General features: G+C 47.7%; 1 protein-coding gene across 1 annotated transcript in view; it reads left to right on the forward strand.

The window, feature by feature from the left end:
• The window catches only part of GFRA4 (GDNF family receptor alpha 4), a 126,632-nt gene extending 102,894 nt beyond the window's left edge, over window positions 1–23,738 (forward strand). Inside the window, exons 3-8 of the mRNA XM_083398529.1 lie at window positions 1,810–1,890; window positions 3,492–3,837; window positions 6,114–6,223; window positions 7,628–7,762; window positions 14,190–14,347; window positions 22,622–23,738. Coding sequence (XP_083254655.1) covers window positions 1,810–1,890; window positions 3,492–3,837; window positions 6,114–6,223; window positions 7,628–7,762; window positions 14,190–14,347; window positions 22,622–22,765 — 974 coding nt within the window. The 3' untranslated portion in view covers window positions 22,766–23,738. The remainder of the gene's footprint in view (window positions 1–1,809; window positions 1,891–3,491; window positions 3,838–6,113; window positions 6,224–7,627; window positions 7,763–14,189; window positions 14,348–22,621) is intronic.
• Window positions 23,739–26,586: the final 2,848 nt, after the last annotated feature.

A 26,586-nucleotide genomic window follows, 5' to 3' on the forward strand; every position in this document is an offset into this window, starting at 1 on the left:
TCATCACCATGGGAGGTGTCCTGCAGTGTCCACAGGCTTCCACCTTGTCCCCAATGCCGTTTAGCATTTATGTGAAGCCTCTGAGATCTGCCATCAGATTTGGAGTGATGTGCCATCAATCTGCAGTTGACTCCCAACTCGGTCGCTCTGCTCAATCTGAATCAGGAGAGGCGGTTGAGTGCATGGAGGCTGTGATGTTTTTGGTGTGCGCCAACAAACCGAGCCCTATTCCTCAAAAGGCAGAGGTGTTTGTTACGATATAGAAGCAATGCTGCTGCGAGCTGATTGCTTGAAAACAACATCACATGATGTTGGGACTGTCCGTGGGAAACAGAGGGCACCGGAATTAGCTCAGAGTGTAATACGAGCTGTACAGGAAGTGTTTTTGTTCAGTCGACTGCTGGAGTTTGAAGAGTGCAGTCATGTTTTTTGTAACGCTGCAAAGACAGAAATAAAGCCATGTAAATACGTTTCTGTCTATCTCTTTCCCCTGCCGGGGGGGGCAGGAAAGAGGGGGGGTGTTCTTCTCACGCTGAGAAGGATCGTCTCTGCCTGGATCCTGCCGGGAAAGCAGACCGGGAGGTCAACAGGAGACCAAGCCGGGTGCCTGGGAGAGTTGTCAGTTTCTCCTGATAAAGGCTACGATTCCAACAGTGTTATGCGTCCCAGGTTTTCACGCCTGAGAGGTTGCATTCCCATGGAAGGAGCAGGGGGTCTCCTGGATTCAACACTGTCTCGGGGGGTTCAGGTGGCCTCCATGACAAGGAGTTGCCTTTTTCTTTTCTTTTTTTTTAAATTTATTGAATGATTTTATGTTACAAAAAACAATACAACCATACTACCACTAAATATAATTAAGAAATAAAAATTACACACATCAATATTTACTTTGTTATTTGTTATTTACCGTCTTCTTTCCTCCCAAACATTCCATACAAAAACACACATATGTGCAGACACCTACACACCCACACACAAAATGATAATAATGAAAGTAAATATTTTTCCCCTTTTATCTTCCAAAATCTTTTCTTCAACTTTGACTTCCTGTCAAGTCCCTTTGCATATATTTTATCTTACAATCGAATGTACACAAAACAATAAACCTTTCTATATAAATTTTCCAGTACATTCTGAAAACATAATAAATCCTTAATTGTTGTCCACCTCCTTTTAGTTCCTTTATCACTCGAATGCTAGCACGGAGTCAAAACTATTATTGTATTTTTGAACATATCTTCTATAACCATCCCATTTTTCCGCTGCCTTTTTCACCAGTTATGGCTCCTTTTGGACAGAGATGACTTGGGGGCTGTCTTTGAAGATGACTTCAACTGGTCCAAAATGCAGCAGCCAGATTGCTGGTTGGGGTTCTATAGACATCTCATATAACCTGCTTTAAAACAGCTGCACTGGTCATTTCTGGGTCCAATACCTCACAAAGCCCTAAACAACTCAGGACCCAAATATCTGAAAGACCACCTCCTTCCCATCAGACCACCTTGGGTGCTGAGATTGGCAGGGGGCCCTCCTGGTAGCTCCTCCCCCCTCAGAGGTTCAGGGTGGGACAGGGTCTTCCCTGTGGTGGCTCCTAAACTGTGAAACTCCCTCCCCACAGAGGTGCATCTGATGCCCTCACCATACAGCTTTTGGAGAATGCCGAAGACACGCCTCTTTCTTCCCTGGCTTTTGACACTTGAGGTGTATATTTTCCAGACCCGCCTTGTTTTTACAATTGTAAATTGTTCTGAGCTGTTTCATTCTGCAGTGGTATTTTCCTCCAGTGACATCGATTTCTGTCTTCCTTAGGCATGAACGTCATGGAGAGTTCCCCTTACGAACCCTTTGTGAGGGGCTTTGACTACGTCCGATTGGCTTCCATCACTGCAGGTATGTCTTCGCAGGGGTGTTCCCCTTGTCCCTAGCCCCAGGCGGTCTCTTAGAAGTGGCAGGGAAATGGACCTCAGCTCCCTTGTGATCCCAGGAAGTCTCCAAGCAAAGCCTTTTCACTTGCCTGAGCTGTTTGATTTCTGCCCATGCTGACGTAAGCAGGAGAATCAAACATTTTCTGCTCCTTCCTTCTTTCTCAGAGTTCCTCCAGAGGCCACCTTGTTTTTCCACCAGTGGTCAGTTCTGTGGGAATGTTCAGGAAGGCAGAAGATATATTGTTCATTCATATCCTTTCTAACTTGCGCTGGGAAGTTCCTTTACTTAGCAGAGTTTCACAGTCCCCTTTTAAACGCACAGCAGATAGCTGGTTGCAGGCTCGTAAAAGCCTCTCACTATTATATACAGTTCAGTACTGAATTGTATATTCCTGGTAAATTCCCTGTTTCCCCTCTTAAAAGAATAAACACACGACAATCTTGTGTAAAGTATATAAAAGAAGTTTACTCACACATTCAGTTCACAGTTGGATCCCTGAAGGCAGACTTAGTTACAAAGTATATCCATGTGGACCTATCCCATACTGAGATAATTCCAGGGTCCTCTGTTGGCTGGAAGCTGAAAGCTGAAAGCCAACAGAGCATTTCTTGCTAAAAAAAGCTGCTCCATTGACGAATGGAGTCAAAAAGAGAGAGTGCTGTGCTCCTTGCCCTTTTGTGTTACCTGGACAGGTAAGGTCACGGCCACCTCTAGTCACATGCAAAGGAAGTATGTCCCAGCCAGGAGGAAACAGGAAGCTTGCGACTGGCTGGACCAAACATTCCCCCGCATGTCCACTCTAGGAAAACAAGGAATGTTGTACTTGACTGCTACTTATGTATCACATCCCACAAGTTCCTCTTCTTGCCCACAAATCTAAGGCTGCAAATGCACCATATGTTTAAAGCACATTCCCTAAGCCCCCCCCCACACAAAAATCATGGGAACTGTAGTTTTCCCCTACAAAGCCACAGTTCCTAGAACCCATGACAAACTACAGTTATCTGGGGGAGGCAGTACTTGAAATGTATGTAGACACACTGAAATTAATAGCCATGGCTAACTTTGGTCCATTAATTTCAGTGCGCCTACTCTGAGTAAAAGCCAACCTATTTTCTGCCTCTGCCTTTGCAACTAGCATAGATTCCCCATTCCGAGCACCCAGTTCCTTTGCAGACAGCTGTGAAAGAAGCCTGGCATTGTTTCCACTACCATACCACCCTCAAGTGGACGCAGGTGGCGCTGTGGGTTAAACCACAGAGTCTAGGACTCGCCAATCAGAAGGTCGGCGGTTCGAATCCCTGCGACGGGGTGAGCTCCCGTTGCTCGGTCCCTACTCCTGCCAACCTAGCAGTTCGAAAGCACATCAAAGTGCAAGTAGATAAATAGGTACCACTCTGGCGGGAAGGTAAACAGCGTTTCCATGCGCTGCTCTGGTTCGCCAGAAGCGGCTTAGTCATGCTGGCCACATGACCTGGAAGCTGTACACCGGCTTCCTCGGCCAGTAAAGCGAGATGAGCAATGCAAGGATGAGCATTTCGGACTGGCGTCTCTCTGCCCCACAGGCTCCGAGAACGAGGTCACCCAAGTGAACCGCTGCTTGGATGCCGCCAAGGCCTGCAACGTGGACGAGGTTTGCCAGCGCCTTCGGACCGAGTACGTCTCCTCCTGCATCCGCCGCACGGCCCGGGCGGACACCTGCAACCGCTCCAAGTGCCACAAGGCCTTGCGGAAGTTCTTTGACCGTGTGCCCCCCGAGTACACGCATGAGCTGCTCTTCTGCCCCTGCGACGACACGGCCTGCGCGGAGAGGCGCAGGCAGACCATCGTGCCCACCTGCTCCTACGAGGCCAAGGAGAGACCCAACTGCTTGGCGCCACTCGACTCCTGCCGGGTGAACTATGTCTGCAGGTACGTTGCGTTTCGCGCCCCGTTGCTACTGCAAAGTGGAACTCTGTTTCTGTGGTTTGTTTTGCATACCGTACATGTTAAATACTGGGTAGACACGGCAGATGACACAGCGATTTCTCCAAAGCAGCTCTTTATTTTGTAAGCTGGAACAGAACTGAACAGCAAACAGCTCAGCCGGCCTGCTTTTATAGGCAGCCGGCTGTCAACATTGTAGCAACAACAACCCAGGGTTTCCCACCTAAACTAACTGACGTGGACCTGAGTGAAAACTATCTACAGTATCCCCCTGCTGGCCCAGGGTGAGAACTTCAGTACATAACACCACACCCCTGCATATTTTACATGAACTAAACCATCCAGTAATCCATTCTTACATCCATCAAATCTTATTCACACTGTTGAATTTATCTCTATGTTTCTGGCATTTTTGAATGAACACAATTTTCACCCATATATTCAGTAAATATTTTCCAGTCTTCTTTAAACGTGCATTCTTCTCCTTCTCTTATTCTATATGTTAAATCTGCAAGCTGCACATATTCCATCAGTTTAAGTTGCCATTCTTCTTTCTTGCTCGTTTTCCATTTTGGGGCTAACGAAACACAGGCCACAGTAGTAGCATACATAAATAGTCTTTTTTGATGTCTGGGAATTTCCCTCTGAATTATCCCCAACACAAAGCACTCTGGTTTTTTTGGAAAGATAAACATTTTTTTCAATTCATTTTATATCATTTCCCAATATTCTTTTACCCTTTTAAACTTCCATCACATATGATAAAACGTACCCTCAACCTCTTCACATCTCCAGCACTTATCTGATTCGGACATATACATTTGAGTAAGTCTACTCGGAGTTAAATACCATCTGTAAAACATTTTCAGGTGGTTTCATGGTATGCAAAATGAACCACGGAAAGAGAAGAGGGGAAGTCGTTGATTTAAGGTTGTTTAAATGAAAATTTTGAAATGCAATTTAGAAAATTTAATAAATTTATATTTATATAGGAAAGTGCAACTCTGGAGCCTGAGGTTAAAAAAGAAAGCCCATCTCTTTTCCCCTTATAGAGGTGATGGAAAAGAGGCCACAGCCTGGGGTTTCTTTTTCATGCACCCAGCCCCTTGGTGCAGAGCAAGCGTCCAGTTTGATGTGCTTAAGAACCATGGAGCTGGCGATCAGGTCCAGCTCACTGTTAGTCCCAGGCATCCGCAGAGAAAGTAAAAAATAAAAATGTTCTTTTGTCCTTTGTTTTGCACAAAGAGAGCGAGAGAAGCCTTTGATTGGGATGCCCTCGGTCCTGAGCAGGCTTGAGTTATCTGTACGTGCAAATACCGTATTTTTCGCCCTATAGGATGCACCGTCCCATAAGGCGCAACTAGTTTTTTGGGGGGGAAATAAAGGGGAAAAAATATTTTTCCCCCCAGGCGCGGGGCTGGGGAAGCCCGAGCTTCCCCCAACCCCAGCCCCCAAACAGGCAGCTCTCTGCAAGTCGTGGGAGCCCAGCGCTGGCTCCCGCTGCTTGCTGAGAGGTCCGCGAAGCCTGGACGCGCTGAGCTCAGCACGGGCAGGCTTCAGCATGCAGGCAACTCTCCACAAGCAGCGGGAGCCCAACGCTGGTTGCGGAGAGGTGCGCGAAGCCTGCATTCGCCCCATAGGACGCACACACATTTCCCCTTCATTTTTGGAGGGGGAAAAGTGCGTCCTATAGGGCGAAAAATACGGTAGACCAATGGGACCCCTTGTCTTTGCTGGAGCTGCAACGTGGTGTCAGAAAAGTACGACACCCTTGTGTTTGTGCGTGTGGAAACTCTGCTTGAGTTTGGAGCGAAAGCTGCACAGCATCTTTCTTCCTTGACGTTGGCGCTTAGCAGTGGCACTGGAGCTCACCGGAAATAGAGAGATAGAGAGATAGATAGTTAGCTTCTGAATGCATGCATTAAAAAAAAAATGTGTCCATAGTGAAGAATGAGAAGCAGGAGCAGGAACCAGGACGTATCCGAGGTGACATGATTCTGAACGCAGCTGGGGATCACAAGTGGGGAATCATAGAACTGTTGGAAGGGATCCCAAGGATCATAGAACTGTTGGAAGGGATCCCAAGGATCTTCTCGTCCAACCCCCTGCAAGGCAAGAATCTTACAGCCCTTGCTGAAAGGCATGGCAGTGAAAAACACCAGGAGGGCATCAGGCTGGGAAAGGCTGCCTTGTCGAGGGTTTGCTTTTGATATGAGCATGTCAGATTGCAAATAACTTCTCCCCTTTTGCCTCTCTCCCAGATCCCGTTACGCCGAGTTCCAGTTCAACTGCCAATCCTCTGCGCAGTCTGCGACAGGGTGCCAGAGGGAGAATTACGCTGCCTGTCTGCTGGCCTATACTGGGATCATAGGTACATAGCGGGGATTTGCTTAAATTTTGCTTGTTTTCAGCCGCCCAGAAAAATCGCTGCCATGTTAATTCAAACATTGCTCCATTGGCGATTCCTCCATGCTAAAGATTACAGCCCTAACTGGCACAGAATGTGAACCCAGGGTCCTTTGAAACATTGCAAAGCATCAGATCATGTGTAGCTTAATGCCAGTGTGGTGCAGTGGTTAAGAGCGGTGGACTCGTAATCTGGTGAACCGGGTTCGCTTCCCCGCTCCTCCACATGCAGCTGCTGGGTGACCTTGGGCTAGTCACACTTCTCTGAAGTCTCTCAGCCCCACTCACCTCACAGAGTGTTTGTTGTGGGGGAGGAGGTGAAAGGAGAATGTTAGCCGCTTTGAGACTCCTTTGGGTAGTGATAAAGCGGGATATCAAATCCAAACTCTTCTTAATGCTTAAAATAAAAGATAGCAACAGCAGCATTTTACTTAAAACCCACAGTTGTAGAAGAAGAAGAGTAGTTTGGGTTTGATATCCCGCTTTATCACTACCCGAAGGAGTCTCAAAGCGGCCAACATTCTCCTTTCCCTTCCTCCCCCACAACAAACACTCTGTGAGGTGAGTGGGGCTGAGAGACTTCAAAGAAGTGTGACTGGCCCAAGGTCACCCAGCAGCTGCGTGTGGAGGAGCGGAGACGTGAACCCGGTTCACCAGATTACGAGACTACTGCTCTTAAGCACTACACCACACTGGCTCTTTTTATTCTATTGTTGACTGCAACAATATACCCATCTCAACCTTTCAAGGGGTTCATCCACACTTTTGCTTGACCCATATTTTGATCATATTATTTACCAATTAATTGCCCTGAGTCCAAGAGCTTCCCTCTTTGTTCTGCGTTGTGAAAATCCTGCCTTACCCGCTGAACTGAAGCTCAGTTAAACAAAAGCTCTTGGATTTTCCACATATCTGGTGCTTCTAAGAAAATTGCCAAGTCCCTTTGGCCACATAGACACTGACAGCAGCATGATGGCATTTTAAACATTCATGGTTTCCCTCAAAGAATTCTGGGAGCTGTAGTCTGTTGAGGGTGCTGAGTTGCTAGGAGACCCCCCTGTTCCCTTTCCAGAACTACAATTCCCAGAGCTCCCTGGGAAGAGGGATGGATTATGAAACCACTCTGGGAATTGTAGCTCTGGAAGGGGAATGACAACTCTAAACTACAGCTCCCAGAATTCTTTGGACTGTTCCAAATGGAAGCACGGTGCTTTCAATGCATGATATGAATATGGGCGTTTTTATCTGGAGCAGCTATTCCTGACCTGTTGCCAGAGTTTGACATAGGATTGGGTTTTGTCCTCCACTCATCAACAAATGTTCTCTCTCTCTCTTCCTACTTCCCACTCCCCATTCCACCTCCTGGCAGGTAGTCCCATCACCCCAAACTACATCGACAACTCAACGTCAAACATTGCACCCTGGTGTACGTGCAATGCTAGCGGGAACAGGCAAGAGGAATGCGAAAACTTCCTACACCTCTTCACAAAGAATCTCTGCCTCCGTAAGTATGGGCTTGCCATACGGCAGGAAAATTCCTGACATGTCCTGGTTTCTCGGGTGTAAAAATGGCATCAGGGCAGGGGGCATTTTGCCGAAGCATCAAAATGTCAGGGGAAACCTGACATTTCAGGGAGTTTCCCCCCAAAAAACTGAACAATTTTGTTTTTGGTTTTTAAAAATTGTTTCCATTTGATTTTTACAAATTCATTCACGCAGGTAATATTATAACAAATAATAAACATTGCACAAAATTATTCCAAAACTCCAGACTTACCTCCTCCCCTCTGTGGGTTCTTTAAGTAGCTTTTTTAACTGCACATCTGTCTAATTCATGGGTAAGCAAACTAAGGCCTGGGGGCCAGATCCGGCCCAATCGCCTTCTCAATCCGGCCCACGGACAGTCCAGGAATCAGCGTGTTTTTACATGAGTAGAATGTGTCCTTTTATTTAAAATGCATCTCTGGGTTATTTGTGGGGCATAGGAATTCATTCATACAGTATATATTTTTCAAAATATAGTCCAGCCCCCCACAAGGTCTGAGGGACAGCCCCCTGCTGAAAAAGTTTGCTGACCCCTGGTCTAATTCACCACCCTGCATTGTATCCAAAATCTATGTATCATTGCAAGAGTTATTTAAACCATGCCCAAGAGTTCAAGTGTTTACAGTGGTCTTTTAAGTCCCATATATATTTGTCCCATTCTTTGTTTTGATCCTCCTGATTTTTGACTTTCCCAGTTAATCTTGCCATCTCTGCATAGTCCAATAATTTAATTTCTGCCAGTCTGCCCTGGTGGGTATCTTGTCATCCTTTCAGCTCTGGGCAAGAAAAGCTAATCAATTTTGGTTGTTTCCTAAAATAAATACAGTGGTGCCCCGCAAGATGAATGCCTCGCAAGACGGAAAACCCGCTAGACGAAAGGGTTTTCCGTTTTGGAGGTGATTCGCAGAACGAATTTGCTATGGGCTTGCTTCGCAAGACGAAAATGTCTTGCGATTCCTGGGGTTTTTTTTCCGCTCCCCACCCCCTTTTTCTAAGGCACTAAGCTGCTAATAGCCTTTTAGCAGCTAATCCGCTAATCCCTTAAGCCTTTAATAGCCGCTAATAGCCGCTAAACCGCTAATAGCGCTAATCCGCTAATCCGCTAATGGGGTTGCTTCACAAGACGAAAAAACCGCTAGACGAAGAGACTCGCAGAACGAATTAATTTCGTCTTGCGAGGCACCACTGTAAATTGCTTTTGAAATATGGGAACCCAACAGTTCTCCCAAGAACCAGAGTTGGGGGGTGGGGTGCCCCCTTCCTTCTCTCTCAAGCCCAAACCCAGGATCACCTCTGAGTAAGGAGAATCCTTCTGCCACAAAACGGATGTCTCGGTCCTTGAGAGTGCATGAGGAGGAGGAGGTGAAGCAGGCAGCCAAGCCTTTCAAATGTCAGAAGCAGGGAAGAAAAACCTCTGGCAGGTTGAGCACGTCAAGACTCATCAGCGTCCTGAGAAGGACGCGAGGCTGTCGAGACTCAAGGAGATCTGACAAGAGCGGACCTTGCAACAGATTGGATCTCGGCAGCTGCTAAGGACGGAGCGTCCCCTCTTTACGACAACTCTCTGACAAGGGCAGGCCTCGTGGCCTCGAGGGTGCTAACTTCACCAGCACAGCGGCCAGACATTCAGTGCCTGGCTAAACGGAGCCTCTTTAGATGGTGGGATGAGGGCAGCAAGAGGTCAGGTAAATCCTTGCCTTCCTTTAGCATCTCCTGCACACCTGAGTTAAACAGCCGCATTGTTACAGTGGGATTCCTTTACAGTGGTACCTCAGGTTACATACGCTTCAGGTTACAGACGCTTCAGGTTACAGACTCCGCTAACCCAGAAATAGTGCTTCAGGTTAAGAAGTTTGCTTCAGGATGAGAACAGAAATCGTGCTCTGGTGGCGCGGCAGCAGCAGGAGGCCCCATTAGCTAAAGTGGTTCTTCAGGTTAAGAACAGTTTCAGGTTAAGTAGGAACCTCCAGAACGAATTAAGTACTTAACCCAAGGTACCACTGTATTGTATATGTCAGCCACAGATGCTTACATTTTAACGTTTCAATGGGATGGCATATTTGCGTTTCTTCGTTGCAGTTTTTAACTATGTGTGTGTATATTTTAGTCATTCTTATTTGTTGTTGTTATTTATTAAAGTTGTATACCCATATGCATATGGGACACGGGTGGCGCTGTGGGTTAAACCACAGAGCCTAGGACTTGCCGATCAGAAGGTCAGCGGTTCAAATCCCTGTGACGGGGTGAGCTCCCGTTGCTCGGTCCCTGCTCCTGCCAACCTAGCAGTTCGAAAGCACGTCAAAGTGCAAGTAGATAAATAGGTACCACTCTGGCGGGAAGGTAAACGGCATTTCCGTGCGCTGCTCTGGTGTAAGGCGACCTTCATCAGAAGTCTATATTTTGGAAATCCCCCCCCCCCAAATAGCTCAAAAACTGCCTGCCTGTGTGTGTGTGTGTGTGTGTGTGTGGTTTTGCAAACTTCTGTGTCCATATTTCCACTGTTTGAAATATGGCAACCCTATTACTATTACTATTTTTAATTTATTTATACCCACCTTTTTCTCTGATGGAATTCAAGGTGGCTTACAGATAAAAACAAGAATGGCTAAAAACATAGACAAAACAGTAATTTTAAAAGTAATCATTGATCAAATGAAAACTGTATATAGATATAGATATAGATATAGATATAGATATAGATATAGAGATTAGGGGATGCGAGTGGCGCTGTAGTCTAAACCACAGAGCCTAGGCCTTGCCGATCAGAAGGTCGGCGGTTCGAATCCCTGTGACGGGGTGAGCTCCTGTTGCTCGGTCCCTGCTCCTGCCAACCTAATAGTTCGAAAGCACATTGAAGTGCAAGTAGATAAATAGGTACCACTCTGGCGGGAAGGTAAACGGCGTTTCTGTGCGCTGCTCTGGTTCGCCAGAAGCGGCTTAGTCATGCCGGCCACATGACCCAGAAGCTGTACGCCGGCTCCCTCGGCCAATAAAGCGAGATGAGCACCGCAACCCCAGAGTCAGCCACGACTGAAGCTAATGGTCAGGGGTCCCTTTACCTTTACCCATATGCATGCCCATAGATCTCAGGAGATGAAGCTGAGGACACATAGTAGAAGAAGGAATTGCCCTCAGGGCCTGTCAGGGACCGTGCTGAGGAGTGCTGAGGAGAAATGGTGGGGGCCTTCCTCTCCCCCTGCTCCTGATCCGGACCCTGAATCTTCCCAGGAGCAGGAGGGCAATACAGTGGTACCTCTGTTTAAGTACTTAATTCGTTCCAGAGGTCCATTCTTAACCTGAAACTGTTCTTAACCTGAAGCACCACTTTAGCTAATGGGGCCTCCTGCTGCTGCCATGCCGCCGCTACGCAATTTCTGTTCTCATCCTTAAGCAAAGTTCTTAACCCAAGGTACTATTTCTGGGTTAGCGGAGTCTGTAACCTGAAGCATCTGTAACCTGAAGCGTATATAATCCGAGGTACCACTGTATAGATTTGAAACAGTGGTTTGCAGAGGGACATAGTTCAGAAGGCGGAAGCTGGGAAATACTAGGTGGGGAACAGCTAGAAGAAGAAGAAACACTAGGAGAGAAGGGGGTAACAGATTCACTTCTCCAGATCCCTTCTCCAAGGACATGGAGAGCTCAGAAAGTGTCAGAATAGAAAGCACAGAGACTACAAACTCAGATTACAAGACATAGATTAATTGGGATGGAGGGAGTAACCCTTAATTGGGAGCGCCACCATTTCTAGTAGACATGTTCTTTGTTCTCGCACTGTGATTATTAAAGATTCTAAGTGGTAAGATGTTCCTTTCATTTGATCTTTTGTTCACTGTCGATTCCCCAAAACCTGACAGGGCCATCCCCAGTTGTGCATACCTACACCAGAGGTAGTTTCACAAGAAGACTTTGTTTGTGCCAGTGCCTCCCTTGCTCACAGGCCATATTGCCCTCCTTAGATGTAGAAGACTCAGGCTTACAAATCGTAGAGCAGGCATAGGCAAACTTGACCCTCCAGATGTTTTAGGACAACAACTCCCATCATCCCTGACCACTGGTCCTGTTAGCTAGGGATGATGGGAATAGTAGTTCCAAAACAGCTGGAGGGCCGAGTTTGCCTATGCCTGCCATAGAGGAACCACAGTCTGCCTGAGTCAATGACTGCTAACGTAGGCTGGGTCCAGTGGCGTAGCGTGGGTTGTCAGCACCCGGGGCAAGGCAAGTAATTTGCGCCCCCCCCCCCCGCTGCACTGTCCCTCCCCCAGATAGTCCCTCACTCTCTCTCCGCACCGCACCGCATGCCTGGCACCCTCCCCTCCACAGTGGGCGGCGACCCGGCAGCTCGGATCGGATTCGCACAGCCAGCACTGCAGTGAGAGAGAGTGAGTGAGCCAGGTAGGGGCAGAGAGCTGCGAGTGCGAGCGCCCCCCCCCCAGATGTTGTGCCCGTTGCGGCCGGGCCCCCCCCTGCACCCCCACGCTACGCCACTGGCTGGGCCCCTTTAAATTGAGAGGCTCTTCCTGCTGAAGTTGGGGCTACCAACCAAGGTTGACCAGCAGCTCCTATTTAAGGCTCAGTCAGAGGCTGGCTGGTGCTGAAACAACATTTAAGTGCTCCTCTTGTGGAATCTATAGCCTGAGCTGTCCGGTGTCCTTGCCTTGCCTGCTGCTCAAAACTCTCCAAAGTCTCAACAAGTTAAACCCCTGGACTAGGGAGCGGCTGCATTATGTCTCTGGTGCAAATGCATGCAAATTTATGTGCATGAACACTCAGGCACCATGCCGGGCACAGCCTGCCGTTTCACACTGCTGTGGTATATTTCAAAACATCGATAAGTGATCCTGGGACAATTAGGCTGTTTTCTAGCATACCTTTCACCAAAAGAACACAAACACCCTTTTTGGCTTTTTAATCACAGGAAGACAGGCTGTTGCAGAGTAAATTGCAGTGTGAAATCAGGTGAAAATGGGGATGGGAGAACGAGTTCCTGGCCACGAGAAGTCCTGTCTTAGGAGCATATCCCAAGACATCGCCTGTAAATGAGGAGAGGCTTTGCTGCAGATGCATTTCTGAAACTGGAGCCTAGAAACCGCACATATCAGATTAATATCTCTGGCCCTCGACACGCAGCAAGGGGGCAGAGGGAGTGGAGATCTTTAAATGAAAAAGGGACCGGGATACATAAATCATCTCCCTCCGTCTCCACAAGGCAGTTAAATTATTCACATTACACAGGAGTGCACTTGGAGAGTTCTAGGACTTTAGAGAAGAACGCATATTACAGGGAGGCCACATCTAGTGGGTGAGGATATGAGACCCAACACAGAGTGGGCTTGCTCAGCAAGCAAGGCGGTGAACTTAAAAGGTCTTTACTTGTGGGGTAGCCCCAATCAGACCTGTTTCCAAAGGAGATTTTAAGCTCTTCACTGTACTTCGTTGGTGGCCCACAGGTTTTAGAGTTCAGAGAGAGGGAGGAAAAACCTCATTCTCTCTCCACTTACCCTGTGCCATGCATAATTTTATAAACTCCTGTAATAATAATTTATTATTTATACCCCACCCATCTGGCTGGTTACCAACAGAATATTAAAAACATGATAAAACATCAAAGATTAAAAATATCCCTAAACAGGGCTGCCTTCAGATGTCTTCTAAAAGTCAGATAGTTGTTTATTTCCTTGACATCAGGTGGGAGGGCGTTCCACAGGGCAGGCACCACCACCAAGAAGGCCCTCTGTCTTGTTCCCTGTAACCTCACTTCTCACAGTGAGGGAACCACCAGAAGGCCCTCGGAGGAGGACCTCAGTGTCCAGGCTGAATGATGGGGATGGAGATGCTCCTTCAGGTATACTGGACCGAGGCCATTTAGGGCTTTGAAGGTCAGCACCAACACTTTGAATTGTGCTTGGAAATGTACTGGGAGCCAATGTAGGTCTTTCAGGACCAGTCTTATATGGTCTCGGTGGCCACTCCCAGTCACCAGTCTAGCTGCCACATTCTGGATTAGTTGTGGTTTCCGCGTCACCTTCAAATGTAGCCCCACGTAGAGCACATGGCAGTACAGTGGGACCTCGGTTTAAGAACTTAATTTGTTCTGGAGGTCTGTTCTTAACCTGAAACTGTTCTTAACCTGAAGCACCACTTTAGCCAATGGGGCCTCCCGCTGCCTCCACGCTATTTCTGTTCTTATCCTGAAGCAAAGTTCTTCACCCGAGGTACTATTTCTGGGTTAGCGTAGTCTGTAACCTGAAGCGTCTATAACCTGAACCATCTGTAACCTGAGGTACCACTGTAGTCCAAGCAGGAGATAACCCATCATTACATTCAAAGTACAAAGCAGCTTCCTGTGTAGAAACGAGGGGAACGATCCTGCTTTCCTCTTTCAGAGAATGCCATCCAGGCCTTTGGCAACGGGACGTACCTGAGCGCCGCCCTGGGCTCCTCCACCCCTCCCACGACACAGATGCGCAAGCAGGAGAGGAACGCCAACAAGGCAGCAGCCACCCTCAGAGAGAACATCTTTGAACAGCTACAGCCCACCAAGGTAGGCAGAGGGTACGGCCCAGGGAACAAGCAGGGTAGCCGTGAGAGACGTTTTCAACACCATCCTATCTTCCATAGAGGAAGTTTGAGCAGACACAGACCAAGGGACACCCTCCTTGGACCATCAACCAGCATCACTCCCACCCGCAGGCTGCTTGCAGCTTTTGCACTGCCTTTCCAGAAGTTCTCTGAAAGTCTTTGTAGACTATGCAAGTCTCTGAAAGAAGCATTAGGTCAGATTCTTGCCTGGTGAAAACAAGCCGTAATTCTTCTTCAGCACATGTTATGTAACTTTATGACCACTGTTCCATAGCAATTGTTGTTATACAAATCCATTCACCATATAAATGGGTTTATGAAGCATTTCTGTATCCTTCTGCTGTGCTGAAGAAGAATTCCACAAAACAGTGGGTATATCCAGAATCACTGTTCACTACGTCTGTTTGCGGACCACTTCAGCAGCGTTGGACGTCATAAAACAAAGCTTTACGGCTTGTTTTCACCAGATAAGAATCTGACCCGTTGCTTCTTTCAGAGACTTGCATAGTCTACAAAGACTCTCAGAGGCTTATAAGACTTATGTTTATTTGGTTCTATGTTTTCAAGAGAATCCATCAAGAGTGCACATTTTGTGACTTTCAGAGATTTATAAGATTTCTGTTTGTTTGGTTTTGCGGAGAGTGCACATTTCATATATTTCATATTGTCCAATGTTCTGTATGGATTATACAAAGAGTTTATGTTGATATTGCGTTGTTGTGCTTGGTCATCGTGTTGCCTTGGATATTACTGATAATTGGTTGCAACACAGGGTTTTAATTGTTTGGTTACTTTCCAGAAGTTCTGACAACCAGTTGTTTCATTCAGAAAGAGACCTATGTGGTATCTCATGCAGGAGAACCTCTAGAACAATGACTGTCAGCTCCTCAAAGGAACTTGCCCTCCCTCTCACCATGAATGGGCAAGGGCACTCCTCCAAATCTGTTCTGGAGATTCCCCCAATCTTCCAGGACAGATTTGGGGAGGGCTCCCTGTTCTAGAAGCAAGCATGCAAACATTGCAATACGTATAGAATCATGGAATCGTGCAGTTGGAAGAGACCACAAGAGTCACCTAGCTCAACCCCCTGCAATGCAGGAATCTTTTGCTCAACGTGCGGCTTGAACCCCGAGATTAAGAGTCTCATGTTCTACCAACTGAGCTAATCCAGGACAAGCAAGGGGCATGAGGTTCTCTAACTTTCACCAGTGATTCTAGATTCAGGTAGGTCGCCGTCTTGGTCTGACGCAGTCAAAATAAATAAATAAAAATGAGAAAATTGTCCAGTAGCACCTTAGAGACCAAGTTTGTTCTGGGTATACACTTTCGTGTGCATGCACACTTCTTCAGATACACTGAAACAAAAATCACCAGACCCTAGTGGGAGGGTGGGGTTTTTCTCAGAAGGGTAGTAGGAGATGGGTGAGTATGGTAAATGACTACAATTAGTCCTACAGGAAAAAGCAAGAGAAGTTGCTGAATTGTAACTTATTACTAGCCAGCATCTTAAAAAGCAGAGACATCACCTTGCCAACAAAGGTCCGTGTAGTTAAAGCCATGGTTTTCCCAGTAGTGATGTATGGAAGTGGGAGCTGGACCATAAAGAAGGCTGATCGCCAAAGAATGGATGCTTTTGAATTATGGTGCTGGAGGAGACTCTTGAGAGTCCCATGGACTGCAAGAAGATCCAACCTCTCCATTCTGAAGGAAATCAGCCCTGAGTGCTCACGGGAAGGACAGATCCTGAAGCTGAGGCTCCAAGACTTTGGCCACCTCATGAGAGGAGAAGACTCCCTGGAAAAGATCCTGATGTTGGGAAAGATGGAGGGCACAAGGAGAAGGGGACGACAGAGGACGAGATGGTTGGACAGTGTTCTTGAAGCTACCAGCATGAGTTTGACCAAACTGCGGGAGGCAGTGGAAGACAGGAGTGCCTGGCGTGCTCTGGTCCAGGGGGTCACAAAGAGTCGGATACGACTAAATGACTAAACAACAACATCACTAGACTGAAAACTATGGAGAGACCTGGTCTGAATAGAGATATTGGATTCTTGTCTCATTGCATATGCTCAAGCTATTTTTGGTCATCTGCATACTATCCCTTGCTTTTTCCTGTAGGACTAATTGCAGTTGTTAACAGTCGTCAACAGGTTTACTATACCCTGTTGGGGGAAAGTGCATTTAATGTATGCATTAGTGAAAATTGCTTGCATTGTAGTTGGGGGAAAGCCCTTTGCAAAATTGTGCGTCTTAGGGAAAAATGCATATAGAAATGAGAGTATTAGGAGAAATTTGCAATAAAATGCTGACCAGTTTTGACGAGGACCTTCTATTTTTTCTTAAACAATCACAAGCTGGTGTGGAAATGGGGAGAGCTGAACCTACGACTGGAAATGGGGAAGAACTGAAATTGATAGATCCACCTGCTTCTAAGAAGTTGTTTGTTTTCCCCCTTTGATTTGAAAGTCATGTGTGCACCCGAAACAGCAGCAGCACCAGATCCAATAAGATTGCCTTGCTGGGAATTCTTCCCTTGGCTGCTGCCGCCGTTTCTTCCCTGCTCGGAGCTGAACTTCATTTGCCATCTTTAACTCCTCCTGGCGCCCAGCAGCTGTGGGATAAGAGAAGAGCTAAGCCGATTAGACAGCAGGTGCAGGAGGTTTCAAAGAAACGGCATCTAACATCCCTACTCCCAGCTTACGGAGAAGGGCTTGTGAAGCTGCATCTCTGTCCGAGGAGCTGTCTCTCCTGAAACCGGGGAGGGAGGGAGATTTTCCCCATTGAATCAAACTCATTTCTGTGTGCCTCCCCAAATTCATGCCACAAAGCAGTAAAGTCAACAGATTTCCAGGACTGTTTGCGTCCCAGTATTTGGCTCTGCCCAGTGTGGAAGGCAATGGTTCTTCACGCCACCCAGAGAGACGAAGTAATTAATTATTATTATTATTATTATTATTATTATTATTATTATTATTTATACCCCGCCCTCCCCAGTCAAGATCGGGCTCAGGGCGGCTAACACCAAATATAAAAACAATTGATTAGAATACAGCTTAAAAAACAAGATTAAAATACAACATTAAAACATTAAAATGCAGCCTCATTTCAGTGGAACTCAATCAAAAACTTTTGTGGGGATAAAAACGTCAAATCTTCACCAAGGCCAACTATCCAGACTGGTCCTACATGGGAAAAAAGCCAGGGAAGTCCCCAAATAGGAGTTCCAATACAGAAGGAGAAAGGAAAAAGGAAAGTGGGGAAGGGGATCAAGTTGATTCCAAGCCAAAGGCCAGGAGGAACAACTCTGTCTTACAGGCCCTGCGGAAAGAAATCAGATCCTGCAGGGCCCTGGTCTCATGAGACAGAGCGTTCCACTAGGCTGGAGCCAGTGTTGAAAAGGCCCTGCCTCTGGTTGAGGCTAGTCTGACTTCCTTAGGGCCCAGGACCTCTAGGGTGTTGCTATTTATGGACCTTAAGGTCCTCCGGGGGAATATTGGGAGAGGCGGACCTGTAGGTACGAGAGTCCTAGGCCATGAAGGGCTCTAAAGGTCAAAACCAGCACCTTAAATCTGACCCTGTACTCCACCGGGAGCCAGTGCAGCTGGAAAAGCAGTGGGTGAATGTGCTCCTATGGGAGAGACGTAGGGACAGCTCCAGTGGCCGGGGAGTGGGGGGCTACCTTAATTGTGTCACTGTCTTGGGGGGTGAGAGGTGTCAGGTGACGGCTTCAAAAAGGCTTACTGTCAGCACCAAACAGTGGATTGGCACAGACACTGAACCTCACATGGTGTATTTGCAGGCGCGGTTTGGATCAAAGCCACACCCGCAAATGGACTTTCATCTACAGGTGAAATATGTCTATTGATAGGTGTGGTTTGAATCCAAATGTCATGCACGGGCAGGATACAGAAGAGTGGTGGGAGGCACAAGCTGGGGAACCCCCAGGGGGAAGAAAGCTCATAGCCCAGGGCTTGGTGGTAGGATGACAATGAGTGGCCAGAAGGAGCAGACTGTTAGAATTCCTGCTCCGTGATTGCAGTCATGGGATTGTTGTCTTTCACATGACGTATATGTTTTGACTCCACAGAGTGGGAAGTGATGGAGAGAGGATGTTTGTGTTACTGTGTTCCGTGAAGTGGGACTGTTGTCCTTTGTTCTTTTTCTCTTTGCTGTCTGACACTAGAGAGAAAGGGAGCCATGTTGCAGTGCTCTGTGTTTATATGTAAATAAAGTAGATTAGCCAAAATGCTGCGTTGCTGAGGTCTGTTAGGCAAACTGTGAAGACTCTGCGGATCCCTAAGTGTGCCAATGTCTGTTGGCATCGGTCGCTGTGATGTTCGGGCAGAAGAAAGCTTTTGAAGCTCCCGAACGATCGACCAGGAGGGAGAGAACATGCCAGTCGGGCATGTGTCTCCGCCAGAGTCCTACTCGAGTGTAAGCTGAACTCCTGACACAGACTTGGGAGGAGCCGGCAGAAGAGGTAACGGTTTAGTGAGCAGGAAGTGGTTTGGCAGAGAGCAGTTCTGATTCCAGGAGACAGAGATGAGGCCAGCCGCTGAAGAGTTCAGGTAGTCTCCCCTTCCTGCTGCAACCAGAATCCCTCCTCACTGGTCTCCCAGAACACACAGAGGAGAGATTGCTTGTGTGCAGATGTGGTCTCTGATTGATTGGGGGGGGGGAACCTTGGAGAAGAGGGATTTAGGCAGCTGTGGGAAGGCGAGGACACTCAGTCCTTGCAACTGCCTCACAAGGACAAGATTACTGGGAAGAGTTTCTGGGAGCACCAGACCTGCGCAGTTTTGGTTTCTTTATACAAAGAGTTTAAAGAGTTGAAAGATGCGCAGCCTGGGAGACATTTTGGACTCATAGCTGTCCATGGCGGCGCAGGTCAATTCTGCATCCAGGGCAGATGTCTACCAGCTCCATCTGGTACGCAGGCTGAGACCCTCCCCGCCCGCAGACTGTCTCGCCAGAGTGGTGCATGCTCTAGTTATCTCTCGCTTGGACTGCTGCAATGTGCTCTACGTGGGGCTACCTTTGAAGGTGACCAAGAAACTACAAGTAATCCAGAATGTGGCAGCTAGACTGATGATTAGGAGCAGCCGCCAAGACCACATAACACCGGTCTTGAAAGACCTACATTGGCTCCCAGTATGTTTCTGAGCACAATTCAAAGTGTTGGTGTTGACCTTTAAAGCCCTAAACGGCCTCGGTCCAGTATATCTGAAGGAGCGTCTCCACCCCCATCGTTCAGCCTGGACACTGAGGTCCAGCGCCGAGGGTTCCCTCATTGCGAGAAGCAAAGCTAAAGGGAACCAGGCAGAGGGCCTTCTCGGTAGTGGCGCCTGCCCTGTGGAAAGCCCTCCCAGCAGATGTCAAAGTGATAAACAACTACCTGACATTCAGAAGACGTCTGAAGGCAGCCCTGTTCAGGGAAGCTTTTAATGTGTGACATTTTAGTGTATTTTTAGTGTATTTTTGGTTTCTGTGGAAGCCGCCCAGAGTGGCTTGGGAAACCCAGCCAGATGGGCTGGGTACAAATAATAAATTATTATTATATTATTATTATAGTTACCTTCATGGACACTGGTTTTTTAATTGCTGACTCCGGCTCCTGACACCAAACCACACCTGCAAAAAGGCCACTCCAAAGGAGCTCTGCTAGCCAAAGGGCTATTTTAAACTACTGGATGTTCCTTTGCAGCCGCATTTTCATGTGCCCATTTACCTGACGACGCAGATCAAATGTGGGGCAGCAGGGCATGCTTGGGGGCAAATGGCCCCCTGGGCCAGATTCGAACCTGTGCCAGGTCTATGTTGGCTGGAGATCCCCCATGCCTTGTCTACACTGACTAGCAGTCATGCCTCTCCCAGGCCTCCCTGAAGATGCTGTCGGGGCTGAACCAGAGACCTTCTGAATTCAGAGCAGATGTTCTACCCCTGACCTATGGCATTTCCCTCGAGGAGAGAAGCGCAGGCGAGAGAGAAGAAATGCAGCTTAATCCATAGCTGCTTCAGTTTCCCCTTGTTTCTGACAATTCTTAGGATAACCAGAACTAAGATGTAAGCCTGGTACCCACCGGCGTAAGGGGTGTGTGTGTCATATGCTTAGCACAAAGTGTTTGTGTAACTCAGATCTAGGACCTCGCTAGCTGCAAAGTGTTCAAATCTGAACATGAGCTATCGAGAGTTGAGACTCACCTATTCATCATGGCCTTGGCTGCAAGCCGTGGCTTAATATAGCAAGCAGCTGTTTGATCACCTTGCCTCAGACGGATCCTGGTACCTGTTTTGGGGCTCTGATAGCAGCCACAAAGAGGCTGCAGGTGAACCGTCAGGTACATGCTCACTTTGGCTTATCTCTGCCATCTCCAGGTAAAGGGGTCTTTTGGTTGCAGGGGTGCCAACTTGAATCAAATATCAGGGGGCCCGAGTAAGCCATGTCCCGCATAATGGATCACAAGACATGCCATGCACACACCATTTGAATGGCAGTGCCTATTAACTTGGGGGGGTGTCCCCTTCAAGTATTTTCTTGGGGGGCTGAAGGCACCTTGACCCTGGGAGTTGGCTCCTATGTGTGGTTGTAAGACTAGGGGGGAGGGAAATACCCATCTTTCGTGCTGGTCACGTTATTGCTTTGCTGTTCTTTAGAAATACTTGATTTTTGTTGAAATATATAAAAAAATAATATAAATTGTCCAGTAGCACCTTAAAGCTAAAGGTAAAGGTACACCTGACTGTTAGGTCCAGTCGCAGACAACTCTGGGGTTGCGCACTGATCCTGCTTTAATGGCCGAGGGAGCCGGCGTACAGCTTCCAGGTCATGTGGCCGGCAGGACTAAGCCACATCTGGCGAACCAGAGCAGCGCACAGAAACGCCAATTACCTTCCCGCCAGAGCGGTACCTATTTATCTACTTGCACTTTGACGTGCTTTCGAACTGCTAGGTTGGCAGGAGCAGGGACCAAGCAACGGGAGCTCACCCCATCACGGGGATTTGAACCGCCGACCCTCTGATCGGCAAGTCCTAGGTTCTGTGGTTTAGACCACAGTGCCTTAGAGACCAACTAAGTTTGTTCTTGGTATAAGCTTTTGTGTGCATGCACACTTCTTCAGATATCTGGTATAAGAAGTGTGCATGCACATGAAAGCTTATACTAAGAACAAACTTAGTTGGTCTCTAAGGTGCTACTGGACAATATATATATATATTGACTGTGTCAGACCAACATGGCTACCTACCTGAATCTTTCTTTTTGTTGTAAGGGAGAGACACAAAACCTTTGATAGACTTTGAGGGCCGTATTCCCTTCTTGTCAAGCTTTTAGGGGCCACATCCCAGAACTGGGCGAGGACAGAGAAGGCTGGTTCATCTGGGCAAATGGGGACCCTGTCTGCCTTCATCCGTCTCCCGCCTGCCTGCTTTCTCACAGCTAGCCAGCAGGTGGCGCTGGCCACCAGCTTCCTCCCAAACACAACACTGAGGAGCAAATGAATGAACTGCACACCATTGGCTTTGTCGCCACCTGCTGTTGCGTCCAGGAATTTCACACAGCCAGTGGGTGCCATGCACTACTGGGCGGGGCCAGAGGCAAAAGTGGGTGGAGCCATTGGATGTAAATATTTCTACACACCTCTATCCTGCATACAGACAAGCAAGAAGTCACCCACCCATAGGCCTGGGCAGAATCTTTCCCTGGGATAAAAGGCTAATAACAAGGTTGCCAGCTGTTACCCTCAGAGGGGAGGTCATTCCACAGATGGGGCACCACCACAAGAGAAGGCCTTTTCATGTGACCCCCATCCCTGAACTCTACCTGGCGCTAGAACACGGCTTCCCTCCCACTCCTGACCTAATCCAAATCCACCCACTTCAGATCCACACTATACAATTAATGCACTACACATTTATTCCTGCATTTCAGGGGGCTGGACTAGATGGCCTTTGGAGTCCCTTCCAGCTCTACAGTTCCATGATTCAGTATCAAACCACAGTCCCCTGTTCCCTTCACTTGGGTACAGTTCCTAGAGCGGTTTAGCAGTCAATCTCTCTTCCCAGGGAGTTGTGGGAACTGTAGCTCTATTATGGGGATAGAGGCCTCCTAACAAGCCTTTAACAAACTACAGTTCCCATGATTCTTTGGGGGAGGCCTTGCTATAGCGCAGATGGAGCCGCAGACTAACAACTCATCTAGGTGTTAACACCCTGCCTTTGCTGGTTTTCTCTTTCCAGGTATCTGCAGAGGAGAAGCTTCTACAAGATGCTACCCACCTAGCTTCTGACGGCTCCAGCTCAGCGCTGTCACTGGCCATGAACGGCTGGTTGGTGATGTGGTGTTCCACTTCTACCAGTACATTCCTCCTGGCGTCCATGTGAATTGGAGCGCGCCCACACTCAAGCGCCCTGACCGGACTGCTCTCCGTTTGTTTGTTTTCGAATCGGGGAGCTGGGGCAAAAGGCCTCGCCAGCTCCTGGCTCCCTCCCTCTTCAAGGTTATCGGGAGGAAAGGAAAGACACTCATCTCATCAGCTTGTTTGTCGACACCTTTCTGGTGAGCCACAATGTGTTCATCTGTGGAAGGACCCAGAAATCAGTCCCTGCAAGGAAGCGTGTGATCCGTCATGGGTTACAGCAAGGAATAATTCACAGTAGCTTCTTTTGCCCCCCATATTTAGCAGGTCAGTAAAAGTTGCCTGCTTTGGTAGGCTGAAACAGTCTTAAGAACATCTCCAGCACACTAGGATTTTGCTGCCATCTTGGGAAACCTTCCAAGAATGGGTCAAAGTAGGCCATCGCCCCAACTTCTCCATGTGTTGAGTCAAAGAGCTGGACTGCTTCATCATGCCAATACTCCCATCTTGCGGTAGTCACGCCACCCAATCTCCATATTTTTTTTAAGAAGGGGAGGGGGAGGGAAGAACTGAGCGCTTTGTCCTTGAGACCTGGGTCTCCAGACTCAGAATGAGACAGACAAGTCTGGGTATCTTGACTCTCTCCTAGGCCACAATTTTTGGGTGGGAAATGGGGTCTGTTGAGTGGAGGGCTTTGGTTTGAAAATCCATGCTTGTTTGGAGCTTCGCGAGGAGAGTTTAGACGGGACCAGCAGGACTGAACTTCTGAACCACCCATTCTTACCAGCAAGGCATTGACTTGGTTCCAGCAGAGCACCTCGAAGGAGAAAACTACACCTCACCTGATACTCTACAAGAGAGCAATTGTAGATGGACCTGGAATCTTCTCATGCAACTGGTGTTTCTTCAGCCTGGATGGCCCTTCTTGACACTTGTATTGAAGGCCGAGTCATGCTGCTGATTCACTGAAATCCCCAACGCAATCCACTGAGTTATATTTGAGACAGTTATATTTGAGGACAGTTTGGTACTTGCTGCAGAAAACCCACCACTGTAATTTGGTCCAGGAAAAAGGCTGCAGGACAGAAGTCTTAATAATGTTAATCTCAAACATTTCAACCGTCTGGTATTTTGAGATCCCCAAACAACACATCTTGCACATCCAAACATTTGCTGCCGGAAAACAGAAACCACTGGGATCGGAGGCAGAATGTCACCTTCAGGACCGATGTCCAGATGCACGAATTGACCACTCAGCCAAACCTTTGAATTATATCTTCTCGGAGAAGGACTGTTTTGGGTTGTGAGTGGATGTAATGGATATTCCATCTGTGGCGGGTTCTGATCAGCAACGGCTGATCCACAGGTTCAAGGGAACATTTATAGCAAGCGATGGTTCTGGGAATGCCAACTGGGTCTATGGGGGCAGGTATTACTCCGTCCACCATCCCAACTTGCCTAGCAATGCATTGCACCTCCCATTTCATGGTCATGGCTCATGTGGGTCAACCATAGTTAGATTCTGACACAATGCTTTGACCCCAATTCAAGATGGAGGTCAGCCTCCATGAAGAGCATTCTGATCAAGGCCCTGAACCTAGTATTGAAATTTGGCCTCCCTCTTCTTATGCGCAGAATTATTTTTTAAGAAAACACACACAGAAACTGACCTACCTACATTCCAGAGCTCTCCAGGGCTCAACATTCGGGCGTTTGTTCTTACGGAAGGGATTGTTTTCCTCTTCATGCGTGCATCAGAATTCCAGCATGCCCAGCAAACTTGTTGGGTTGTGCACATGAGCACACAGATTTGGAAAAGCTAGAAAAGACAGGGATGATCAGCTTGGGGGAAGTGACAGAGGGAGCTCATTCCAGTACATTACCATCCCATCCACCTACAAAGCAACTTAGAGGTATCATCATCTATATTGGCCACTAGCTGGTTCCTTGATTCCCGGCCCAGAGAGGGATTTAGGGGCAGCTCAACTGGTTATGCTGCACTGGGCACCAAGCCTAGGGGCGCAGCAGAACATCACAACTATAATGCAGTGAATTGAGCAGGGCAAAAGGCAAAGAGGCAGGGGGCACCCAATTTTGGCCTCGCAAAGGGCACCACTGAAGTTTGAAAAGCCAAAGTCTGCCCTGCCTGGTTCTCTGAACTAGAACTGCATTTCTATAGACTGGTTCTGCCCGAAGTATCGTTCTGCCCCTTGCAGTCTGAGACACACATCCTAAAGATATTCTGCAGCTGGGATGAAGGACCTCAGGTCCAGAAGACAGTCTACTGCACAAACACAAAATTCGCAATTGTTGCGTCACTCATTCTTGCCCCTCTGGTCCCACCTGCCACTGGTATGTGGCCCTCCAGAATGCCATGTGGCCCTCTGTGGAAAGAGATCCCCTAACCATGTTCTGCAGTATTGCAGGGCAGTGTTTGCAAGCCCTCCTTTGCAACGTCGGCAGGTGATTCTTCGCTGAGATCTTTTGACGAAGGGTCGTATATAAATCCGATAAATAAATAAAATAAGTAAATAATAAAGGTTGGCGTTTGCTCAGTTCACACACCCCGGAAACAGCCTAGATCAGGCACCCCCAACCTTCGGCCCTCCAGTTGTTTTGGACTACAATTCCCATCATCCCTGACCACTGGTCCTGTTAGCTAGGGATCATGGGAGTTGTAAGCCAAAACATCTGGAGGGCCGCAGGTTGGGGGTGCCTGGCCTAGACGTTTCAGGTGACCATTTGGTCACTTGGTTCAGCTTGCCCTTCTGAGGACACTGCAAACATTTCAAGTCCTTTGCGGTGACGGATGCTTTTCACATTAAGGCAGAAGGTGCCGTATTTTTCGCTCTATAAGACGCACCAGACCATAAGACGCACCTAGTTTTTGGAGGAGGAAAACAAGAAAAAAATTATTCTGAATCCCAGAAGCCAGAACAGCAAGAGGGATCGCTGCGCAGCAAAAGCAGCGATCCCTCTTGTTGTTCTGGCTTCTGGGATAGCTGCGCAGCCTGCATTCGTTCCATAAGATGCACACACATTTCCCCTTACTTTTTAGGAGGGAAAAAAGTGAGTCTTATAGAGCAAAAAATACGGTAACTGATGGAGCCCACTGACTCAGAGCTCCTGGTTTTGTTTGTTCAGACACATCAAATGTTCTCCTGACACGCTGCACATTTTCCTGGCTGCAAACCAGAGGTGGAGGGCTCAGCATTTTCTTAGCACTTGGTCGCCAAAGTGGTGGAAAGAAAATCTGGGGAGAGCACTGAAATCCCAAAAGAGGAACTCAGACTTCTGAGTCAGCTATCAAATTTTGGAAAATCACTAGAATTTAAGTATTTGGGGGGGGGCAAGTATTACAAAAGAATCTGATGGTTATCATCACCAGGATGAAGTTAAAAAGCAGATGGCCGCAACTGATATAAACTCATATTTCCGTTGGCAGTCGTCGAGTTGATTTGCAGATTATTTTTCTGGAATGTGATGGGTGCCTAGCTGTTATTTATCCTAAGACTTAGCTGTGTCCCTTCCAACTCTACAATGCTATGGTTTTATTATTCTCCCCTTGCCCTGCCCCCAGTTTTCATGATGGAAGAACCTACGGCAGAGCCTGAGAAATCCCAGAATGAACCTAAAGAGGTTTGGCAGAGGAGAATTCAGGCATCTTTAAACTTTTGCACATTCCCTTTCCCCTTGAGGGTTTAGAACATCTTTGCCACCCTGTTTCCAAATCTAGCTTTGCCCACCAGGCATAAACCAAGTTGAATCGCTACTCTCCAAGTTCAAACCAACATAGCTCCATTGACTGGAAGGGCAGAAAAGCGATCCAGAATTCCACCAATCCTA

This window comes from Podarcis tiliguerta, assembly GCF_965153285.1.
Source record: "Podarcis tiliguerta genome assembly, chromosome: 9".
In the NCBI taxonomy this organism is placed as follows: Eukaryota; Metazoa; Chordata; class Lepidosauria; order Squamata; family Lacertidae; genus Podarcis; species Podarcis tiliguerta.